The sequence below is a fragment of the Bos mutus genome, chromosome 22 (assembly GCF_027580195.1).
Source record: "Bos mutus isolate GX-2022 chromosome 22, NWIPB_WYAK_1.1, whole genome shotgun sequence".
Lineage (NCBI taxonomy): Eukaryota > Metazoa > Chordata > Mammalia > Artiodactyla > Bovidae > Bos > Bos mutus.
The window spans coordinates 53,987,276-54,010,774 of NC_091638.1; the positions used below are offsets into that span (position 1 = coordinate 53,987,276).

General features: G+C 43.6%; 1 protein-coding gene across 2 annotated transcripts in view; it reads right to left on the bottom strand.

Annotated features, from left to right (window-relative positions):
- Positions 1 to 23,499, bottom strand: part of LARS2 (leucyl-tRNA synthetase 2, mitochondrial) — a 147,133-nt gene that overhangs the window by 113,930 nt on the left and 9,704 nt on the right. For both annotated transcript variants that reach the window (XM_070358886.1, XM_070358885.1), the window contains exons 3-4: positions 22,449 to 22,577; positions 4,766 to 4,857 (exon numbers count right to left, since the gene is read on the bottom strand). In XM_070358886.1, coding sequence (XP_070214987.1) covers positions 4,766 to 4,857; positions 22,449 to 22,577 — 221 coding nt within the window. The remainder of the gene's footprint in view (positions 1 to 4,765; positions 4,858 to 22,448; positions 22,578 to 23,499) is intronic.

Below are 23,499 nucleotides of genomic sequence, written 5' to 3' on the forward strand. Positions count from 1 at the left end.
TGAATGACTAACACTACCACTAAGCCACAAATGTGTTTTCTAGGTCTGTTTTTTAAACAAGTTCATTTGTATCATTTTTTAAGATTCCACACATAAGTGATCTCTTGATATTTGTCTTTCTTTGTCTAACTTCTATAAATATGATATTCTTCAAGTCCTCTTTTTTTTTGTAGGACTGATTCATTTCTACTGTGTACCCTTTGAGTTCAAGCAGACTGAAAATACGAAAATATGAAGAACCATGAAGAAGTTCCCTAGGTGATCCTGATAAGCTAACAATCAATTCAGTTCAGTAGCTCAGTTGTGACCGACTCTTTGCGACCCCATGGACTACTACAGCACGCCAGGCCTCCCTGTCCATCACCAACTCCTAGAGCTTACTCAAACTCATGTTCATTGAGTCAGTGATGCCATTCAATGATCTCATCCTCTGTCGTCCCCTTCTCCTCCCGCCTTCAATCTTCCCCAGCATCAGGGTCTTTTCTAATGAGTCAGTTCTATGCATCAGGTGGCCAAAGTATTGGAGTTTCAGCTTCAACATCAGTCTTTCTGATGGATATTCAGGACTGATTTTCTTTAGGATGGACTGGTTGGATCTCCTTGCAGTCCAAGGGACTCTCAAGAGTCTTCTCCAACATCACAGTTCAAAAGCATCAATTCTTCAGTGCTCAGCTTTCTTTATAGTCCAACTCTCATATCCGTAAATGACTACTGGAAAAACCATAGCCTTGACTAGATGGACCTTTGTTGGCAAAGTAATGTCTCTGCTTTTGAATATGCTGTCTAGGTTGGTCATAACTTTGCTCCCAAGGAGCAACCATCTTTTAATTTTATGGCTGCAATCACCATCTGCAGTGATTTTGGAGCCCCCCAAAATAAAAGTCTATCACTGTTTCCACTGTTTCCCCGTCTATTTGCCATGAAGTGATGGGACTGGATGCCATGATCTTAGTTTTCTGAATGTTGAGTTTTAAGCCATTTTTTTTCACTCTCCTCTTTCACTTTCATCAAGAGCTTCCTTAATTCTTCACTTTCTGCCATAAGGGTGGTGTCATCTGCATATCTGAGATTATTGATATTTCTCCCGGCAATCTTGATTCCAGCTTGTGCTTCCTCCAGCCCAGCATTTCTCAGGATATACTCTGCATATAGTTAAATAAGCAGGGTGACAATATACAGCCTTGACATACTCCTTTTCCTATTTGGAACCAGTCTGTTGTTCCATGTCCAGTTCTAACTGTTGCTTCCTGACCTGCATACAGATTTCTCAAGAGGCAGGTCAGGTGGTCTGGTACTCCCGTCTCTTTCAGAATTTTCCACAGTTTATTGTGATCCACACAGTCAAAGGCTTTGGCATAGTCAATAAAGCAGAATAGATGTTTTTCTGGAACTCTCTTGCTTTTTCTATGATCCAGCAGATGTTGGCAATTTGATCTCTGGCTCCTCTGCCTTTTCTAAAACCAGCTTGAACATCTGGAAGGTCACGGTGCACATGTTGCTGAAGCCTGGCTTGGAGAATTTTGAGCATTACTTTACTAGCGTGTGAGATGAGTGCAATTGTGCGGTAGTTTGAGCATTCTTTAGCACTGCCTTTCTTTGGGATTGGAATGAAAACTGACCTTTTCCAGTCCTGTGGCCACTGCTGAGTTTTCCAAATTTGCTGGCATATTGAGTGCAGCACTTTCACAGCATCATCTTTCAGGATTTGAAATAGCTCAACTGGAATTCCATCATCTCCACTAGCTTTGTTCATAGTGATGTTTCCTAAGGCCCACTTGACTTCACATTCCAGGATTTCTGACTCTAGGTGAGTGATCACACCATCATGATTATCTGGGTCATGAAGATCTTTTTTGTACAGTTCTGTGTATTCTTGCCACCTCTTCTTAATATCTTCTGCTTCTGTTAGGTCCATACCATTTCTGTCCTTTACTGAACCCATCTTTGCATGAAATGTTCACTTGATATCTCTAATTTTCTTGAAGAGACCTCTAGTCTTTCCCATTCTATTATTTTCCTCTATTTCTTTGCACTGATCACTGAGGAAGGCTTTCTTATCTCTCCTTGCTATTCTTTGGAACTCTGCATTCAGATGCTTATATCTTTCCTTTTCTCTTTTGCTTTTCATGTCTCTTCTTTTCACAGCTCAGACAGCCATTTTGCTTTTTTGCATTTCTTTTTCTTGGGGATGGTCTTGATTTCTGTCTCCTGTACAATGTCACGAACCTCAGTCCATAGTTCATCAGGCACTCTATCAGATCTAGTCCCTTAAATCTATTTCTCATTTCCACTGTATAATCATAAGGGATTTGATTTAGGTCATACTTGAATGGTCTAGTGGTTTTCCCTACTTTCTTCAATTTAAGTCTGAATTTGGCAATAAGGAGTTCATGATCTGAGCCACAGTCAGCTCCTGGTCTTGTTTTTGTTGACTGTATAGAGCTTCTCCATCTTTGGCTGCAAAGAATATAATCAATCTGATTTCGGTGTTGGCCATCTGGTGATGTCGATGTGTAGAGTCTTCTCTTGTGTTGTTGGAAGAGGGTGTTTGCTATGACCAGTGCGTTCTCTTGGCAAAACTCTATTAGCCTTTGCCCTGCTTCATTCTGTACTCCAAGGCCAAATTTGCCTGTTACTCCAGGTGTTTCTTGACTTCCTACTTTTGCATTCCAGTTCCCTATAATGAAAAGGACATCTTTTTTGGGTGTTAGTTCTAAAAGGTCTTGTAGGTCTTCATAGAACCGTTCAACTTCAGCTTCTTCAACATTACTGGTTGGGGCGTAGACTCGGATTACTGTGATATTGAATGGTTTTCCTTGGAAACGAACAGAGATCATTCTGCCATTTTTGAGATTGCATCCAGGTACTGCATTTTGGACTCTTTTGTTGACTATGATGGTTACTCCATTTCTTCAAAGGGATTCTTGCCCACAGTAGTAGATATAATGGCCATCTGAGTTAAATTCACCTATGCCAGTCCATTTTAGTTCGCTGATTCCTAAAATGTAGACGTTTACTCTTGCCATCTCCTGTTTGAGCACTTCCAATTTGCCTTGATTCAAGGACCTAACATTCCAGGTTCCTATGCAATATTGCTCTTTACAGCATCGGACCTTGCTTCTATCACCAGTCACATCCACAACTGGGTGTTGTTTTTGCTTTGTTATAGCAGTTGACTAAGACAGTGCTTAATCATTATCCTCCTTTACAGATAAATAAGCTGAGGGGAAGGAAATGGCAACCCACTCCAGTGTTCTTGCCTGGAGAATCCCAGGGTTGGGGGAGCCTGGTGGGCTGCCGTCTATGGGGTCGCACAGAGTCGGACACGACTGAAGTGACTTAGCAGCAGCAGCAGCAGCAGCAAGCTGAGGGGCAGAGAGATTAAGTAATCTGCTCAAGGTGAATGGCTAGGAAAAAAGAAAGGCAGGATTTGTACCTATGTGGCCTGATTCAGGGGCCATCTTCTTTACTGCTATACTCTTGTGGAGAAGCTGGCAAACTTTTTCTGTAAAGGGCCAGATGGTAAATGTTTCCAGCTCCATATCAGCCATACGGTATCTGTCACAACTACTCAATTCTGCCACTGTATCATGAAAACAGACATGAACAATATATAAACAAATAGGTGTGGCTTGAGTTCTAACAAAACTTTATTTATAAAATCTTTTGTACAAGTCACTCAGTCATGTCCAACTCTGCGACCCCATGGACTATACAACCCATGCAGTTCTCCAGGCCAGAATACTGGACTGTGTAGCCTTTCCCTTCCCAGGGGATCTTCCCAAACCAGGAATTGAACCGGGGTCACCTGCACTACAGGCGGATTCTTCACCCACTGAGCCACCAGGGAAGCCCCATTAGGCAGGGCCAAATTTGGCCCATAGAATTTGGCAATTACTGTCCTGGGTGATATCAAATTTATACCATATTTGACCCTTTTTATTTGAATCATCATTTCCTCCTGTTTTCATCAGTCCTATTACTCCATAATTAGCCATATTGGAAAAGTGGAAACCAGGAATGAGGAAGAAAAAAGAGAAGTGGATGGTACAGAAGATGCTTCTTTTGGGCAAGATAAAGCAAAGGAAGGTGAAAGACAATGGGGATAGGCCTTGAACTGCCCTCCACACCTCTGAGGGGTAGGGTGAGGAACGGCTTTATCAAAGGAGCCCAGAACACTGTGCTGGGTTCTAGTACAAGTTCCTCAAGGCTTTATCAGGAGGAAGACGGATGAGCATTGCCTGAGCACATGGCAGCCTGAGGCCACAGCGGGGACTCAGACTATGTCCTCCTTGGAGAAAGCCATGCCTAGAATAAAGTGGCCATATATTTCCTTGTTCCTCTTGCTTCAGAATGATGAAGCCAAAAAAATTAAAAGAATTTGCAGAGAAAATTATAATGTGGCATTTGGCTATGGCTCAAACTATGGTCAAGAAGATGAAGAACACTGTAGAAGTTTAACAAATGTCATCCTTTCTTCCTCCTTTTTCCTTCCAAATGCAAATATTCAAAGGAAGAATAACTGTAAATAACAAAGCATCAAAATGAACACATGAATGAATAGCCAAACACTTTGTGTTGTGTCTTAGATAAGAATACAGTGTGAGAAAAAGCAAATACCAATGTAGAGAATCCTTTTTTATTGCTTGGCAGACTGCAGTGTTTTGTTTCCTTTGCTTTCTATTTCTCATGCACAGGTTTAAAAAAAAAAAAGTTGTTTAAGGGTAATGTATACAAGTGCTTGAATTTGCCTGTAAACACATACCTTTGCGTCCAGCTTTCTGGATGTAGATTCCTCTCAATCGCGGCATTTTCGGCAGGCAATCCAAATGCATCCCAGCCCATAGGGTTGATAACCTAGCACCCAGAAAAGAAACATCAGTCAGGGCAGATTGCTAAAGTCTTTCTCAGTATTTTCTGCTGGGCAGTGAGCAGGCATTCTCTCCTAACATGTCTCATCCATTCCTGGATGATTTCAAGCTATGCTGTTGAAAGCCAGCTGACTACCTAAGACATGAGCACAGAAGGGAATTTAGAAAGTTATACACCAAGGTGCCAGTAGCAGTTATCTCTGAGTAGGTGTTTTCGTGACTATTTTTTACTTTCTTTTTCTTCTTCTTGTCTGTATTGTCTGTAAAGAACCCAAATGGTTTTTCTGAAATTAGAAAGTTTCTTTCAATTTCAAAGTAGGTATATATAAAAATGTATACAGGCATTCCAAATGCTCACCTTATGTTAGATTTTCCAGTTAAGGAGCTCTGCTGTCCCATAAGGTAGCCACATAGAGTTATATAAACTTAAATTAAAATGTAGTAAAATTTAAAATTCAGTCCCTCCATCACACTAGCCACCTTTGAAGTGTACAATAAGCCACTCTGAATCACTACCTGTAAGATATATCCATTTTCCAAAGAACCTCAGATCTTTGGAAAGGTCTGGGAATCCTCGGACCTTAGAGCCTGAAGAAGCTCTTGAGATGCACCCTCCATCTCCGTTTCCTCATTTGACAGCCTGGGCCACTGGGGCCCAGAAAGAGGAAGCAGCCTCGCCAGGTGACACTAGGAGCAGGCGCTTCAAGCCAGGACAGACGTTCATTTCTGCAAATGGATGACCGGTCACAGCCCAGCTGGTAGCCTCAATAGCAAGTTCTCTCAAGCTACCTTCCGTGCTGTGAACGGGAACAATGGCTTGAGACACAAGCTGTGGCATCAAGGGGCAGCCTCAGAAGACCTGCTTTGAACGCTCAGTCCCCTACCCTTCTCTGATGCCAATTTCAGCCACACCACCACAGACACAACTTGTCCCAAAGCCAGATTTCCAAACTTGCCTATAGGGGAGGATGGGCTGAGGAGGCTCTGGTATTTCTAGAAACAGCCCTTAATGGATGGCCTTCTTACTTCCTCTCAAGCTCCTGGTCTGTCCCCTGCCACAAGCTGGGTTTATGTGTTTGCAATCCTGCAGGAACCTGAGCTTCTGTTCACACACATCTCCCAGAAGAGTGATGAACACTCTGTTCATATCCTGTTCATATCCTGATGGGACATTTTCCACTAAAGAAACAGCCCTCATTTTCTTTAGTTGTATTTATTTATGTATGGCTGTGCTGGGTCTCCGGTGCTGCGCAGGCTTTCCTCTAGTTGCGCGAGTGGCAGGGGAGGAGCTGCTCCTTGTTGCAGCGCTTGGGCTTCTCGTTGCATGGCCTCTCCTATTGTGCAGCACAGGTTCTAGGGCGCGGGCTTCAGTAGGCGCAGCTCCCCGGCTCCAGAGCACAGACTCAGTAGGTGTGCTGCGTGGGCTTAGTTCTCCTCGGCACGTGGGACCTTCCCAACCCAGGGACTGAACCATGTCTTCGGCATCGGCAGGTGGATTCTTTACCACTGAGTTACCAGTGAAGCCCTCATTTTCTAAGTAACAATTTCCCCTGATTATAGAAATAATGTGTATTCACTGTGAAAAACCTTAATACATAGAGAAAAATATTCAGAAGAAAATAAACACCCTTAATTCTACCATATAACCATACATAACTGTTATTTGGTAAATTTATATCTAATTTTTAAAAATTGAGATCATATTATTTCCATGTGTGTTTTTTATCTCCTTTAAAAAAAAATCAGTGCTGCGATGAACATTGGGGTACACGTGTCTCTTTCAATTCTGGTTTCCTTGGTGTGTATGCCCAGCAGTGGGATTGCTGGGTCATAAGGCAGTTCTATTTCCAGTTTTTTAAGGAATCTCCACATTGTTCTCCATAGTAGCTGTACTAGTTTGCATTCCCACTAGCAGTGTAAGAGGGTTCCCTTTTCTCCACACCCTCTCCAGCATTTATTGCTTGTAGACTTTTGGATAGCAGCTGATCTGACTGGTATGAAATAGTACCTTATTGTGGTTTTGATTTGCATTTCTCTGATAATGAGTGATGTTGAGCATCTTTTCATGTGTTTGTTAGCCATCTGTATGTCTTCTTTGGAGAAATGTCTGTTTAGTCGCAGCACTGTCTATAATAGCCAGGACATGGAAGCAACCTAGATGTCCATCAGCAGATGAATGGATAAGAAAGCTGTGGTACATATACACAATGGAGTATTACTCAGCCATTAACAAGAATACGTTTGAATCAGTTCTAATGAGGTGGATGAAACTGGAGCCTATTATACAGAGTGAAGTAAGCCAGAAAGAAAAACACCAATACAGTATACAACACATATATATGGAATTTAGAAAGATGGTAACGATAACTCTGTGTGCGAGACAGCAAAAGAGACACAGATGTATAGAACAGTCTTTTGGACTCTGTGGGAGAGGGAGAGGGTGGGATGATTTGGGAGAATGGCATTGAAATATGTATAATATCATAAATGAAACGAATCGCCAGTGCAGGTTCGATGCAGGATACAGGAGGCTCGGGGCCGGTGCACTGGGATGACCCAGAGGGATGGTACGGGGAGGGAGGTGGGAGGGGGTTCAGGATGGGGAACATGTGTACACCCGTGGCAGATTCATGATGATGTATGGCAAAACCAATACAATATTGTAAAGTAATTAGCCTCCAATTAAAATAAATAAATTTATATTAAAAATTTTTTTTTTAAATTCACTGTGTACCTAGGGTTTTCTTCCATTTTTCTGTCTTATTCACGAACTTTCTGAGATGCAAATGAGTATCACCCATGGCATCTCTGCTCCAGGTCCATAAGCACCTACAATTCAAAGTGTCCCAAACTGGATTCATACTCAAATCCCAATCACCAGATCCACCCTCTCCTTGTCCCTCTCAGCAGGTGGCAGTAAGACAACAGGCATGGCTCTCCCAGTAGCAGATAGATGCCACTTGCCTTAAAGTCATTCTGCCATTCTGTGATTATTAAATATTTTAAAACTAGGTTTTTGTTCTGATGGAACAATTCCATCTCAAGAACAAAGACCATGCATCTAAATTCAGAGCCGCTCTAACCCCTTTGGCTGATGGTGGTGGTTTACTTGCTAAGTTGTGTTCAACTCTGCAACCCTCTGTAGCCCTCCTGGCTCCTCTGTCCACAGCATTTCCCAGGCAAGAATACTGGAGTGGGTTGTCATTCCTTTCTCCACCCACGGATCGAATCAGAGTTCCCTGCATTAGTAGGCAGATTCCTTATCACTGAGCCACCAGGGAAGCCCCACACCTTTGGTTAGTGAGTGGGAAATGTCAACAAAGGCTTGCTGCTCAGGAGGCTGTGGTTTTGGGGGAAGGATCCTAAACCCAAACCTGCCATTTCCTGGCAGTGGGCCCTGAGGCATACCACTTCTGCTGAGTCTCAACTATCAGCTGTGACTGAAAGCAGCCCCCTGAACTGTTGAGAATCACATGCTAAGGTGTGTGTGGCACACCCGGCACAGTGCAGGCACCCAGGAAATGGCAGGGCTGGCTGCAAGTGGCGGCTGCTATCATCGGCTTGACCTTCAGCACCTCACAAGGTCACATCACCGGTTCCCTTGTCAGGACCTCAGCTCTGCAGTTTGCTGCCGCTCCAGGAGGGGCTGGTCCACCACATACTCTGCTGCGCTTCCCAGCCCGGGAGTCTGGGAAGAGTGGATGCCCTGGACTTTCATCCTCAGATGACATGATTCCCAGGGACTTCACAGTGGTTAGGACTCTGCAATCTCACTGCCAAGGGTCTCGACCCTATCTGAACCCTGCCAAGGGGTCAAGCCCTGGTCAGGGAACTAAGATCCCACAAGTGTGTGGCATGGTAAAAGAAAAACTCAAGAGATGACATGACTACCTCAGTCCCTGCATCCACTCTCCTGAGGTCAGTCGGAAGAGGCTCCTCTTCTTTTCCTTAATTGATGCTTCTCAAGTTACGAGCACTGCTGCTGCTAAGTCGCTTCAGTCTTGTCCAACTCTGGGCGACCCCATAGATGGCAGCCCACCAGGCTCCCCCATCCCTGGGATTTTCCAGGCAAGAACACTGGAGTGGGTTGCCATTTCCTTCTCCAATGCATGAAAGTGAAAAGTGAAAGTGAAGTCGCTCAGTCGTGTTTGACTCTTAGCGACCCCATGGACTGCAGCCTACCAGGCTCCTCCCTCCATGGGATTTTCCAGGCAAGAGTACTGGAGTGGGGTGCCATTGCCTTCTCCGAGTTACGAGCACAATACAGGCTTATTTTGACAAGGGAAAGGACACAGCACATGATACATACAGGCAAAGCTGACCATCTCCCCGCTCCACCCTACCCTACTCTCAACCGGCCTTTGTATCCTTCCCCACCTTTCTCCTCACTAAACGCAGACACACAAGCATATGCACACACATAGGAGCTGGCTGGTTTGTTTTCATGGAAATAGAACCTACTATATACCATTTTATAACCTGTTTTTTTTTTTTAATTTAACGTGCCATGGACATCTGCAAAAAATATGTAAGTATATACATGTGTGTGTATACATGTCTTTTTTTAAAAAATTTTAACATTCCCTAGGAATATCTAATTCTATGTAGTTTTAGGACGTTATCAAAATATAACCCAATCCAGTGGATCTTTCAGACCTGAGGTCTCTTTTCCTCTTGCTAAACGTGGCCAACCCAGAGTGTTTCATCTTTACAAAGAGCCCCCCAACCCCCATCCCGTCTTCTAAGAATATGCTCCTCCTCCAACTTCATATCATCCTGCTGTGGACAGTCACAAAACCCACCCCTCTGGCCATGGAGGAAGCAGCTGGTGGAGCTGTCTGAGAAATACAGCTGGGTGTGTGGACACACACAGAAACAGGAGCTGGACAGAGACGAGGGGTGCTGATCTGCTCAAGGACCTGGGCCCAATTTCCAGTGGGCCCCGTTCCTACTACATCTCCTTTGGTTCCGTGAGTTACACCAGGATCTGTCAAAACACACAAAACCTCCTTGTTTGGTTAAACTGGTCTCAGCTGGGTTACAGTCCCTGGGAGCCAAGAATTCTGACTAAGACACACACCTTGTAGCATACAGCCTTCTCTGGAGTATTGCTTAACCCACAGATGGAAAACGTCTCCTGCACAGATTTTTCTCTCTTTTTAATTTCCAAGAGTTAAGTAATAATAATAATGGAAACCCCACTTTGGGGATTTGTGTTTGATTAACTAGAAAGTTCTGCAACGCTTCCATGGACAATGCCAGAACGCAGCTTCCAGAAGTGCTTTAATTCTCCTGGGGCTGGAGGCACTGCTACCTCGCTGGCAGAATAATGTAACTGTTGTGTAACCATGCTCCACAAGAAAGGGGAAGACTTAGTTATCACTTGGTTTCTTCGCAGGGACTGCCAAAGTGGCAGCAGTTCAATGTTTCTGCCCATTAACATGCTGCCAGGTTACCATCCGTATTTTTAAACAAAGTCAATACAGAGACGGTCAAAAAACCAGTCTGGATTTACATAATACACTTACTCATTTCTATTTTTGTTTTCAGATGAAATGAACATGAAAAGATATATTCTTAGCTCACATGTTACCCCAGCTGTCTATGAAGATAAAAATTTGAAAAATCTTAAAGCTTCTTAATTATTTCATAGTCTTACCAAAAAGTAACAGTAAACAAATGTCTGCCCTGGAATATAGACTGTGGGGAGTCAGGATAGTCCTTTCCACCATGGCTGGACACCAGAAGCAGTGTCGCCGTGAGCCAAGCCTGCAGGAGACAGGAAAGGGTCCCGCCCATTCTGCACCATGGATTCCCCAGACACCCAGTGACAAAGGGCAGAGCTCACTCTCGTGCCGTAAGATGATTCTCTGTTGTCCACAGGGAGCACAGTAAAGGCCTGCAACAAGACTCTGAAATGCCAAAGACTGCCCCGCTTCCCGAGGCAGCGGATTCTATTTGCTGGGCAAATTGTTGTTGTTCGGTCGCTAAGTCACGTCTGGACTCTTTGCGACCCCATGAACTGCAGCACGCCAGGCGTCCCTGTTCTTCACTATCTCCCAGAGTTTGCTCAAATTCATGTCCACTGAGTGGATGATGCCATCCAACCATTGCATCCTCTGTCGCTCCCTTCTCCTCCTGCCCTCAATCTTTCCCAGCATCAGGGTCAAATTGTTACAGTTCATTTATTGAAAAGACACCATGTCAGTGCTGCCTGTGCCCACCTTGTTCACCTCTTGGTCTCTTCTATATAGTCCAGATGAAATACCCCCATTCTGGATATATAATGCCCACTTTCTTGTCTGTGGTTTCTCTATGGGCAAAACCATCCAAAACATTCACTGGAGGAATTCTAAACTTTCCTTTGGGGTTGTAAAATCCCTATTTTTTTCTATCGCCATAACCTGGTTTAATCCTTGGTTTAGTTCCACAAGTAACTAAATCTATAGCTCACATATGCCAACTAGACAATTTAACCTAAAAAACAAACAACAACCACCACCCCCCTAACATCTGGATTTCTATTTTAGCGCCACCTGAGTCCTCTCAATCCCCCAGGTGTTAACCTCTTCTTGGATGAGTGCTTTCAGCAGAAAGGGGATCAAGAAGTCCCGGCAGCTATAACTTGAAAATGCATAAAATAAAAGCCATCACTTCCAGCTGTTCTTCTAACAAATGCTCTAACTATTTCAAATTGAGTGAGAAGCCAAGGGGGACAGGGGAAACAACACAGAAATTCGATGAGTGGTACACTGACCCCACTTCTAGACTGAAGGAACAAAGGGAAGAAGCAGAGATAACTGAACCCGAAGGCTGAGATCAGCTGCAGAAGCTTTTGAAATAGACAGGTCTGGCCAAACAGAGCTGGATTAATGGAGATGCTAAAGAGGGCAGAGAGAAAGAAATTCCCTGGCTGCTTCTTTCCTCTTACCCTACAATCTTGCCAAATTCTTCTTGTCCAAAACTATTCAGAGGTCAGCTGACACCAGAGCTTGGGAAACATGGCCTGCAGAGTTCTGGTTCTGCCCTTCTACCATACAAAGCAAATCAGGAGACGGATTTGATGGCAAACTGGTCAGAGACCAGCACAGGTGCACTAGCAGGACTGCAAAATTCACAGAGACTCGAGATATAAAAGGGGAGTTGGGGCCAGCTACTGATGAGGGGCAAACACAGGGATAAAGTCCTGGCAAGTTAGACCAGTGCTGGCTGGGAAGCGAGACCTGGAAGCTGGGGTGAGGCCAGCCTCTGGTGAGGACCCAGTCACGTGACAATGGCTCACCCGACAGGAACCTCCTGCCTCCAGTTGGGCAGAGCCGTGGGCAACTCAGGGTGGCAGCTACAGGTGACAATGTACAGACGAGGCTCTGGAGGGATGTACCCTAGAAAATGGCAGGGCCCAGTGTCCAGAAGGGCCTGGGAGGGACTGAGTGATCAAGGGGGACTGCCGCCTTACCTACGCTACATTTCTCCTTTTTAAAGGGGAGAATATGAGCTGACTCATTGGAAAAGACCCTGATGCTGGAAAAGATTGAGGGCAGGAGGAAAAGGGGACGACAGAGGATGAGATGGTTGGATGGCATCGCCAATTCAGTGGACATGAATCTGAGCAAACTCCGGGAGATAGTGGAGGACACAGGAACCTGGTGTGCTACAGTCCATGGGGTCGCAAAGAGTTGGATATGACTTAGTGACTGAACAACAACAACAACATATAGAATTTTATGTATAATTTTAAAATACTTTTCTTAAGTAGGAAGAAACAAACAGGCAAAAGTACAGCTCTTCCTCCAACACAGGAAGGAAGATCAAGCAGAGTTAAGACAACTTTGGAAGTAGAAGGGAAGGAAGTGGGGCAGCCCGTTGCCCTCCCAAAGACAGAAAAGTACCAATTCCCCAGGAATGACCAGCTTTCTCTCCCTTTCATCACAAAACAGAACTTTAAATTTGAAACCAATTCAGCTTCTAATTGAAAGCAACCATGGTTACTGCTTCTCACAAAAATTGCTATTTTCAGAGTGCTGTGGTTTTTCTGGAGGAGATGCAATGCTTCATTTCCAAGAAATGAGAAATGCAATATTTAATTTTGTTTAGCAAGTTTAATAACCCACCATTATTACAGGCTGGGGATCAAAAATCAAGCAAATGCTTCAGAGTAACAGAATTCAGATGACAGTGCCGAGGCCCCAGACAGAAGACCTCCTCTGGGAACGCGGAGGCAGATAAATCAGTCAGTTTTCCAATCAAGACACTAGACCTGCAATTCATTTGCCCTTTCAAATTACATCTGAGAGGATAAGCTCTGGAAATCCACTCTCTACTTTCAGATTCGACAGAGATTAGAAAATTTGAAAACAGAATGCCATGCGATGCACTCCCTGGGCTCTTCATAAACACTTACTGACTGACTGGCCAACTGAGAACCGATGAACTGTATGTCAAGGTTCACTTGCCAAGAAGCTCCTCTCCTTTCCTGGTATCTGTGGGTCATTGCATTACGATCACGTGGCTGCCAGGCACACAGCCTCCTCCTCCACAGTGAACAGCAGAAAGGCCCAAGCAGAAAACGACTTGTGCAGTACCCTGTGATGTTTTGCCGGAGACAAATTAGTCCAAGTTCTGCTTTGTGAGAGGGACTTGGCAGCTTGATGTTTTAATTGCCCTGCTTCTGGCCCAAAAGGTGCTGAGGAGACCAGCTGAGGTGGGAGGTGGGTAATTTTATTTTCTAAGCATCTGTGCATACAACATATGAAAACACAACAAATCACCATATGGTGCTAAGCTTCAATATGTCATCAGACATTGTATGAGTTTAAGAAGAAACGGACTGGGGCTTCCCTGGAGGCTCAGTGGTAAAGAACCTGCCTGCCAATGCAGGAGACACGGGTTAGATCCCCGATTCAGGAAGATCCCACATGCAACTAAGCCCATGTGCCACAACTTTCTGAGCCCGAGCTCTACAGTCTGCAAACCGCACCTACTGAGCCCATGTGTTGCAACGACTGAAGCCCGTGTGCCTAGTCTGTGTTTTGCAACAAGAGAAGTCATTGCAATAAGAAGCCCACACACCGCAACCAGAGAGCAGCCTGCGTAGCAACAAAGACCCAGCACAGCCAAAAATTAAAAAATAAACTTAAAAAAAGATTTTTAAAAAAGAAGAAAATGACTGGAAGTGTGGTCTTTTCTAATTCCTGAAAGAGAATAATTTATCTCTGGCTTCAAGTGGCCCCTGCTTAAACATCCAAATCTCAGAACTACCTTATTACTGCTATTATTAATTAGGTTACACTGGAAAATTGCATCGTGGTTTTTAAAGAGTTTTCTCACTGATCATTTCACATGAACCTTGCAACATATCTGAGGTGGAGGGTAGGCAGGTCATTGCCACTGACTAAAGCCACAGATTCCTGACCCACTCGCCACCCCCCAAAACCACCGCTCACCACTCCCTTCTACTTGTCAAGTCCACATGTAGTCTACTTGTGTGTCCAAGGTCTGGCCAGCTATGTTGACTGTAGCTTTCTCCCAAGAAGGCTGTGTGATCGTGGCCTCAGGTACACTTCCACGGACTACAATGAGAAGGGGGCCCCCAATCATCTGCTGACACTCTTGTCTCATTCTCTCCTCTACACAACTTATTTGCTGCTATAGGAGGGAACCAATGTAGTTGGCCCAAGCAACCTTGGACTTCCCAAATCATCATTGTCGTCCATTCTCAAACTCCAACTACAACCTGTGGTCTGGCTAGGGTCACAAAATGCAAGGACAGGCCACAGACTGGGGAAAGATATTTGCACTGTATTCAACTAACAAAAAATATAATAATCCAGACTGTATACAGAACTCCCACAATGTGGCAGCCTGGATGGGAGGGGTGTTTGGGGCAGAACAGGTACGTGTATATGTATGGCTGAATCCCTTTGCTGTTCACCTGATACTATTACAACATTGTTTGTTAATCGGCCATACTCCAATATAAAATAAAAAGGGAAAAAAAAAAGAAGAACTCCCACAGTATGAACAATAAGAACAACATGAAAAAGACAAACAACCCCGGTGAAACTTGGCAAAAAATGTGAGCAAGCCAATCACAGAAGGGACTTAAATAGATACTAAACACAAGAAAATATCTCAGCTTCACTGGGGGACAGTACTCAGGAAGATGTAAATTAAAAACACAATTAGAAGTCATTTCCTATGTATCAAATTAGCAAGGATTAGTCTAACATTAATAAGTGTTATCAAGGAGGTAGGGCAGGAAGAAATGCCATTCACTGCTGGCAGAAGTATAAACTGGCACCAAAATTTTGGAAAGCAATTTGGCAAGATGCATTTATGCTGAGGTTATACACACTCTGTGACCCAGTGATGCCACCTCTCCCACAAGCCAACAGTGAGGTGCAAGGATGGTCACTGGAACAGAAGTCTGTAACAACCTAAAAGTCTACTAATGTGAAAATGGGTAATTAAATGTGTCATAATTACACAGTACTTATAATAGATGGGCTGCCCTGGTGGCTCAGAGGTTAAAGCATCTGCCTCCAATGCAGGAGACCCAGGTTCGATCCCTGGGTCAGGAAGATCCCCTGGAGAAGGAAATGGTAACCCACTCCAGTATTCTTGCCTGGAGAATCCCATGGACAGAGAAGCCTGGTAGGCTACAGTCCATGGGATAGCAAAGAGTCAGACACGACTGAGCGACTTCACTTTCACTTTCACAGATAGACTAAATCTTGAAACAAAATAGTGAAAAACATGCAGAATATTGAGAGCTTTTACATAAAATTTAAAACACAAATACTACACACAAGTGTGGGTGTATCCATAAACAATCTATAGAAATACAGCATAAAAACATAAAGGCAAAAATAATACAGTATTTTTTTAACTGAAGGATTGGAATCTGATTGTAGAGAGGCACAACTGTGTCTGTAACATTAAAAGAAAAAGCTGAGGGAGCAAGATTAAACACTAGTATCTATTACATCAGGATGGCAGGTCTGAGTATTTATGACGATGTGCTTTGGATGTCTGTGTTGGAAATGTGCACAATTTCTTACAGCATCATATTTAAACTTCAGGATAGAGACTGCCTAGGGAAAGTGGATAGAGAAATAAAAGGGAAGGCAGTCTAGAACAGAACATGAGGTAAGGTAGACAAAACTCTCGTAAAACACAAAATAAAACAGACAAGAGGCGGGTGGTGCAGGGAGGCTCAAGAGGAAGGAGATATGTGTGCACATTCAGTTGACTCACGCTGTCGTACAGCAGAAGCTAACACAACACTGTAAACCAATTACACTCCAATTTAAAAGATAAACTTAAAATTTTAATAAATAAAATGGACACACACACAAAAAAGAAACTCAGAAGATCTGAACAGCCCTGTATCCATTAAAGAAATAGAAATGTACTTTTAAAACTTCCCACAAAGAAAACTCTAGGTCAAGATACCATCACTGGTGAATGCTATTCAACAATAAAGTAAAGAAATAACACCAATAACACACAGTACTTGCAGAAAATGGGAAGAAGGGAACAATTCCTAGCTTGTTTTATGAGGCCAGCATAACCCTGATATTAAATACAAAGACACTACAAGAAAAAAAAAATTACAGGGCAGTGGCCTTCAGGCACACAGGGATATTAACAAATGAATTCAGCAATACAGACACAAAAGTACATCATGACCAAATCAACTTTATCCTAGGAACACAAGGTTGGTTTGATATTAAAAACCAATCAACTTAATACATCACATTAACAGACTAAAGGAGAAAAACCATGTATCATCTCAATAGATACAGAAAAGGCATAGTACAAAAATGAATATTCATTCATGAGAAAAATTCTCAGCAAATGGAATATAGGGACAACCTCGTTTCACTGTACTCTGCTTTACAGATACTGTGCTTTTTACAAATTGAAGGCTTCCGGCAATCCTGCATTGGGCAAGTCAATTGGCACCACTTCCCAACAGTATTATTTTTTAATTAAGGTATGTAGATTTTTTAAAAGACATAATGTTATTGCACACAACAGACCACAGTGTAATGTAAAAATTACTTTTATATGCACTGGGACCAGAAAATTCACATGATTCGCTTTACTGCAACATCTGCTTTATTGCAGTGCTCCGGGACTAAACCCACACTACCGCCGAGGTCTGCCTGCACAGGAGAACTTTCCAACCGGATTAGAGGATGCGAAGATGGAGCAGAGCGGGAAAACCCTGTGGAGTAACTGGGAGGAAGAAACCAAGATGCAGGAGAAAAACCTGCAGAGTGGGACCTCGTGCCAAGGGCAGAGTCTTTCAAGGAGCAGGGGGATACGGTCCATCGTATGACATGCCACTGAGGTGAGAAAGGATGAGGAAAGAGACACATCCAGGGAGGTCACTGGCGCCTTGAAGACTGCAGGCGTGGTGCAGAGGTCAGCCCACTTTTTACTTCCCATCTGCTGTTCTTAGCATGCCTCAGAATGACTCCCATACCTCCACTCAAGAATTACGCAAATCAGGGCTTCCCTGGTGGCTCAGTGATACAGAATCCACCTGTTAGTGCAGGAGACACAGGGTCGATTCCTGGTCCAGGAAGATCCCATATGCCATGGAGCAACTAAGCCCATGCGCCACAACTACTGAGCCTGCACGCTGCAACAGCTGAACCTGTGCGCCCGAGAGCCTGCGCTCCACAAGAGGAGCCACTGCCTGAGAAGCTGGCGCCACAACAGAGAGCAGCCCCTACTCACTGCAATGAGAGAAGAAAGTCCACGCGGTAATCAAAGACCCAGCACAGCAAAGAATAGCAAATTTGAAAAAGAACTAAGCAAATCAACCAACAAGTTAACAAGTTAGAGAAAAAGGCAAAGTTTACTGAATTTTTCCAAGCTTACTGACAGACTTTGAACTTAAGATTCCAGTCCTACTCTATAGTACAGTAGAAAGGCCAGTGTTTCGAACAAAGTTGGTGCCCAAGGACTATGTACCTAATGAATTAATCAACACACATGTCAGATCTTCTTATTCCAGATCAGATATTCCTTCCCTCCTTCGAGTCAGGATCACTGGGATCTGACCTGCACCCAACCCTGCCCTATCCCTAGGACTAATCCTGACTTTGGGAGAGAAGGGTTTTAAAACAGCAGGAAGCCGACAGGCTTTATCGCTGCTGACCACCTCTGTTGACAAAGGTTTGCGTCTTTCCTGCCACTGTAACTTAGAAATGGCAGGGCAAATTTTTCACCGTATTTGGCAGTTATTTTGGGGATGATCTGACTTAAATACGGGCTACGAAAATTAACAAGAAATTAATCTCAGGAGAACCTGCAGAATACCCTCCCGCTCCACACAGTTTATCATCTTAAAGAGAGCAACTGAAACAGGAACGCAGGGAGCCCCAGGTGCCTGCTGGTCACTAAGATACCATAAACCAAATAACACAGGGTGGTCTGAGGCACCAACCAACTGAGGCACAGGATAGATGATACAAAGAGCAGGCGATGGCTGGGTGCTTCTCAAAAGGCAAATCCATTCAGTGGGCAGAAGAGAGTACAGAGTCATTATTAAATGAATTAGATTAATTTCATTTATTATGTGACTTCCCAGAGCAGGGCTTCCCTGCTGGCTCAGACAGTAAAGAATCTGTCTGCAATGTGGGAGACCCAGGTTCAATCCCTGGGTCGGGAAGATCCCTTCGAGAAGGGAATTTATACTGACCTGATTTACTTACAAAATAACCATTTGTTGCTGTTCAGTCAATAAGTCACGTCCAACTCTTTGAGACCCCAAGGACGGCAGCACGCTGGGCTTCCCTGTCCTTCACTATCTCCCAGAGTTTGCTCAAATTCATGTCCACTGAATCGGTGTTGCTATCTAACCATCTCATCCTCTGCAGCAACCTTCTCATTTTGCCCTCAATCTTTCTCAGCATCAGGGCCTTTTTCAATGAGTCGGCTCTTTGCATGAAGTGGCCAAACTACTGGAGCTTCAGCTTCAGGATCAGTCCTTCCAATGAACCTTCAGGGTTGATTTCCTTTAGTATTCACTGGTTTGATCTCCTTGCAGTCCGAGGGACTCTTAAGACTCTTCTCCAACACCACAGTTTGAAAGCATCAATTCTTCAGTTCTCAGCCTTATTTATGGTCCAACTCTCACATCCATATATGACTACTAGAAAAACTACAGCTTTGACTATATGGATCTTTGTTGGCAAAGATCTCTGCTTTTTAATAAACTTTCTAGGTTTGTCATAGATTTCCTTCCAAGGAGCAATCATCTTAATTTTATGGCTTAAGTCATGTCCGCAGTGATTTTGGAGACGTCCACTTTTTTTAGGGGATTATTATTGGCCAGACACAGGTACTGTCTCATTTATCCTGAACAACAACCCAGAAGCGAAGAATAAATATTACCCCTGTTTTAAGGGATTCAATGACTCGTGCAAGGTCACTCAGCAAGAAGGTGGTATAACGAGGGTCAAACCTGGGTTGCCCAATCCATGAGTCTAGCCTGACCTTGGGTTTCAGTTACTGGTAAGGGACTCCATTTTGTCTTTTGGGTTTGAGCTGTCTGTAAGGGTCCCAGTAAGTCTGGGCCTGGGGTTCTGCCTGGAGCTTTGTCTGTAATGTGTCATTCATCCAAGAGAATCAGAGTTCCACCTATACCCCCTCAACCATCTATCTGCTAATGTACCATAAACACACAGTTTTGCTATAAAAGTTTAATCTGTAGCAACTGCCTGTACTCACTAACTGTCCAAAATAAGTTGGCTTAAGTTTAAAAAAAAAAAAAAAACAACAACAAGATTAAATCTAGTTGAAGCACAGTTAGATATACTTCCTGACAAGAGCCAATTTATTCTGCACCACCTCTTTCCAATAAACACTGCAGAAGTGATGGAAAGCAATATCGGGGAGAAATAACACCTGGCAGAGCCCAGGGAGATGGCCTTTGTAGAAGGCCAATCTCTGAATCTGACAGTAAAAGTCGTTAACTCTTCGAGGCACAGAGAGACACAGTACCTTGACTTCCTTTTTAGGAATACTTCTTGCTGCCAATGTCAGCTCGGCACAAATTTTGAAACCAATTATGACAATGGATGCACTTACCACTTTAAAAGAAAATCTTTAGGTAGATATATTCCTAAGTATTTTATTCTTTTCGTTGCAATGGTGAATGGAATTGTTTCCTTAATTTCTCTATTTTCTCATTATTAGTGTATAGGAATGTAAGGGATTTCTGTGTGTTGGTTTTATATCCTGCAACTTTACTATATTCATTGATTAGCTCTAGTAATTTTCTAGTGGAGTCTTTAGGGTTTTCTATGTAGAGGATCATGTCATCTGCAAACAGTGAGAGTTTTACTTCTTCTTTTCCAATTTGGATTCCTTCTATTTCTTTTTCTGCTCAGATTGCTATGGCCAAAACTTCCAAAACGATGTTGAACAGTAGTGGTGAAAGTGGGCACCCTTGTCTTGTTCCTGACTTTAGGGGAAATGCTTTCAGTTTTTCACCATTGAGGATAGTGTTTGCTGTGGGTTTATCATACATAGCTTTTATTATGTTGAGGTATGTTCCTTCTATTCCTGCTTTCTGGAGAGTTTTTATCATAAATGGATATTGAATTTTGTCAAAGGCTTTCTCTGCATCTATTGAGATAATCATATGATTTTTATTTTTCAATTTGTTAATGTGGTGTATTATAGCCAGGACATGGAAGCAACCTAGATGTCCATCAGTAGATGAATGGATAAGAAAGCTGTGGTACATATACACAATGGAGTATTACTCAGCCATTAACAAGAATACATTTGAATCAGTTCTAATGAGGTGGATGAAACTGGAGCCTATTATACAGAGTGAAGTAAACCAGAAAGAAAAACACCAATACAGTATACTAACGCATATATATGGAATTTAGAAAGATGGTAATGATAGTCCTGTCTGCAAGACAGCAAAAGAGACACAGATGTATAGAACAGTCTTTTGGACTCTGTGGGAGAGGGCGAGGGTGGGATGATTTCGGAGAATGGCATTGAAACGTATAATATCATATGTGAAACGAATCGCCAGTCCAGGTTCAATGCATGATACAGGATGCTCGGGGCTGGTGCACTGGGATGACCCAGAGGATGGTATGGGGAGGGAGGTGGGAGGGGGGTTCAGGATGGGGAACATGTGTACACCCGTGGCAGATTCATGATGATATATGGCAAAACCAATACAATATTGTAAAGTAATTAGCCTATAATTAAAATAAATAAATATTAAAATAAATAAATAAATAAAAACTAAAAAAAAAAAGAAAATCTTCAGAAAGAACTGGGAGGCAGCAGATACCCTTTATACAGACCCTGAGAGGTTAATAACAGCAAGAGCCAGGGGGAGTGCAGGGAAATGTTTAACAATGGACTCTCTAGCAGAAAAAGCCCTGATTTGCAGGCTCTGCTGATTTCCATGATGTAAATACTCCCATCCCGGGTGGATTCTGAGCTACCGAGGTGACAAATAATTAACACGAAGTTGGGCAGAGGTGTGCACGGCTCTCAGGACCTGGTGTGGCGGGCTCCAGCCCTCCGCTGAGGACGACCGTATTTACGGGTTATGTGCTTACGCGCCAGCTACGCGCTAATTGCTTCACAATCATCATCTTTCAATCCTTGGGAAAGGCCAATGGGCAAGTACTATTTTATCCCCTTTTTACAGATGAGAGAAAACTAGGTGTTAGTTTAGAGAGGTTAATCAGTAATGAGTCAAAGGCTGACTGCTTACTAAGTGTTAAGAGCTAGAGCCTGAGTGCTGGCCATTTGGTTCACGGGTACACGCTTTCCGCCCCTCTCTGATGCTGCCTCTCTCTAGAAGTTGTTCAAGAAGCTACTATGATCACTGCTACCTTGTCTTACAGATGATGTGTTGTTAAGGAGTTAAGTGCAGGCTCTGGGTAGCTGGCAGTGAAAGGGGTCTGACCCACATCAGCCATGGAAGTGTTCTTCTCTTCCTCTCCCAGGAAAGTTCACCTTGTCCTCCAACACCCATGTCAGATGGTCCCCTATGAGGGAGTCTTTCCCAACTCCCACAGGGCTGTTACTTCCCCCCAAATTTTTGTGTTATGAAAATTTGACTTTTTTCCATTATAAGATAGATACGTGCTCATTAGAGAATACAGAGAATATCAAAATACAAGGAGAAAAATCTCTTTGTGGCTCTACCTCCTACTCACAGCATTTGCTCCTCTTTTGTTCTACTGCACTCATCTCCCTCTCCAATGTCTGTCTATTGAGGGGCATCAGCCCCACCACATCGTGAACTCCTCCTGAGGTGGTATCAACATGGTACCCACAGGCATGAACCCTTCCACTGCATCGGCACCCCACCTCCCTCCCCAGCACAATACCCAATACACGGCTGGCCCTCAATTAATCTTGACGCTTTATTATGTCCTCCAATTCATCAGAGGAAACCCTAGGCTTCTCAAAGCTGCCCTAATCTTAACTGAGACTGGGTGTCTCCTTTGTCCTACATTCTGACTGTCCTGAGTGGGGCAGGGAAGCGCCACCCCAGCGGGCACTGGGCCTTACCTGCATCCCTCTCATCTTCTGGAAGCGTGCAATGGTGTCGCTGATGGTGTACACACGCACGTGGCCCATATGCAGCTTGCCGGAGGGATAAGGGAACATGGAAAGCACGTAAAACTTGGGCTTTGATTTCTAGGAAAGGGTGACGGAAAAATGCAGTGAGTATTTATTCATCATTCACAGGGAACTAGGTACACATATAATATTTTGGCATTTTATTCAAGGTAATAATTTAACATTTTCAAAAGCTTTCTTTTAAAAAAAAGAAAAAAAACATTCCCATAAGGTAAATGGACAAAAATGCCAAATGCCAAAATTCAAAGCACTGGGTTATCCTAAAGAATGTCCAAAATAATGCCAAACAACCTCACAGTGCTAATTACCCCTACTTATTTTTAAATCTGCCTTTTTCTCTTTTAGAACAGCTATCTAGGACTTAAAGAACTGTATGTTTTTCCAAACGAAGCTCTGACATATGTGTCCATAAAATTCATGGAGACAACGGTGAATCACAGAGATGTGACAAGTCTAAAATGGAGCCCCTCCCTAAATTCCGGGAGCTGCACGCAGACTTGGACTGAGAGGGTCCCCAGGTGCGGATTCAGGTTCCAGGTTTCTCTGCTGTACTGCGAGCTTATCTTTCAACAGAAAAAGCTGAAATGGGAGGGTAATGAGAAAATCTTAGCCAGGTTGCTGTTTCCCAGGGGGTGATCTACAGGCAGCCTCAGGCCAGGGTTACATAATGCTCCAGCATCCAAAGACACACAGTTTCATCATGAGAAACAGGAAAAAAGGTTCATGGATTGGAACACAACAGACACAGGGCAGGACATCCTCACGGGAACGTCAGCCTCTGGGACCTTGGTTCTTATAATGGTGAATGTTGACACAAATTTGCACACACGAGGGGAGAAGGCTGGAAAGGAGGTAGTCATTTAATTGATTCCTTATTGGGGACCTTAAGGAATTGTCATTCAAGGGCAAGGATCATGTTTTAACCACATAACCCCACCCCAATCCCCACCTCCCTGACTGACCCCCTAGTTTAACAAAC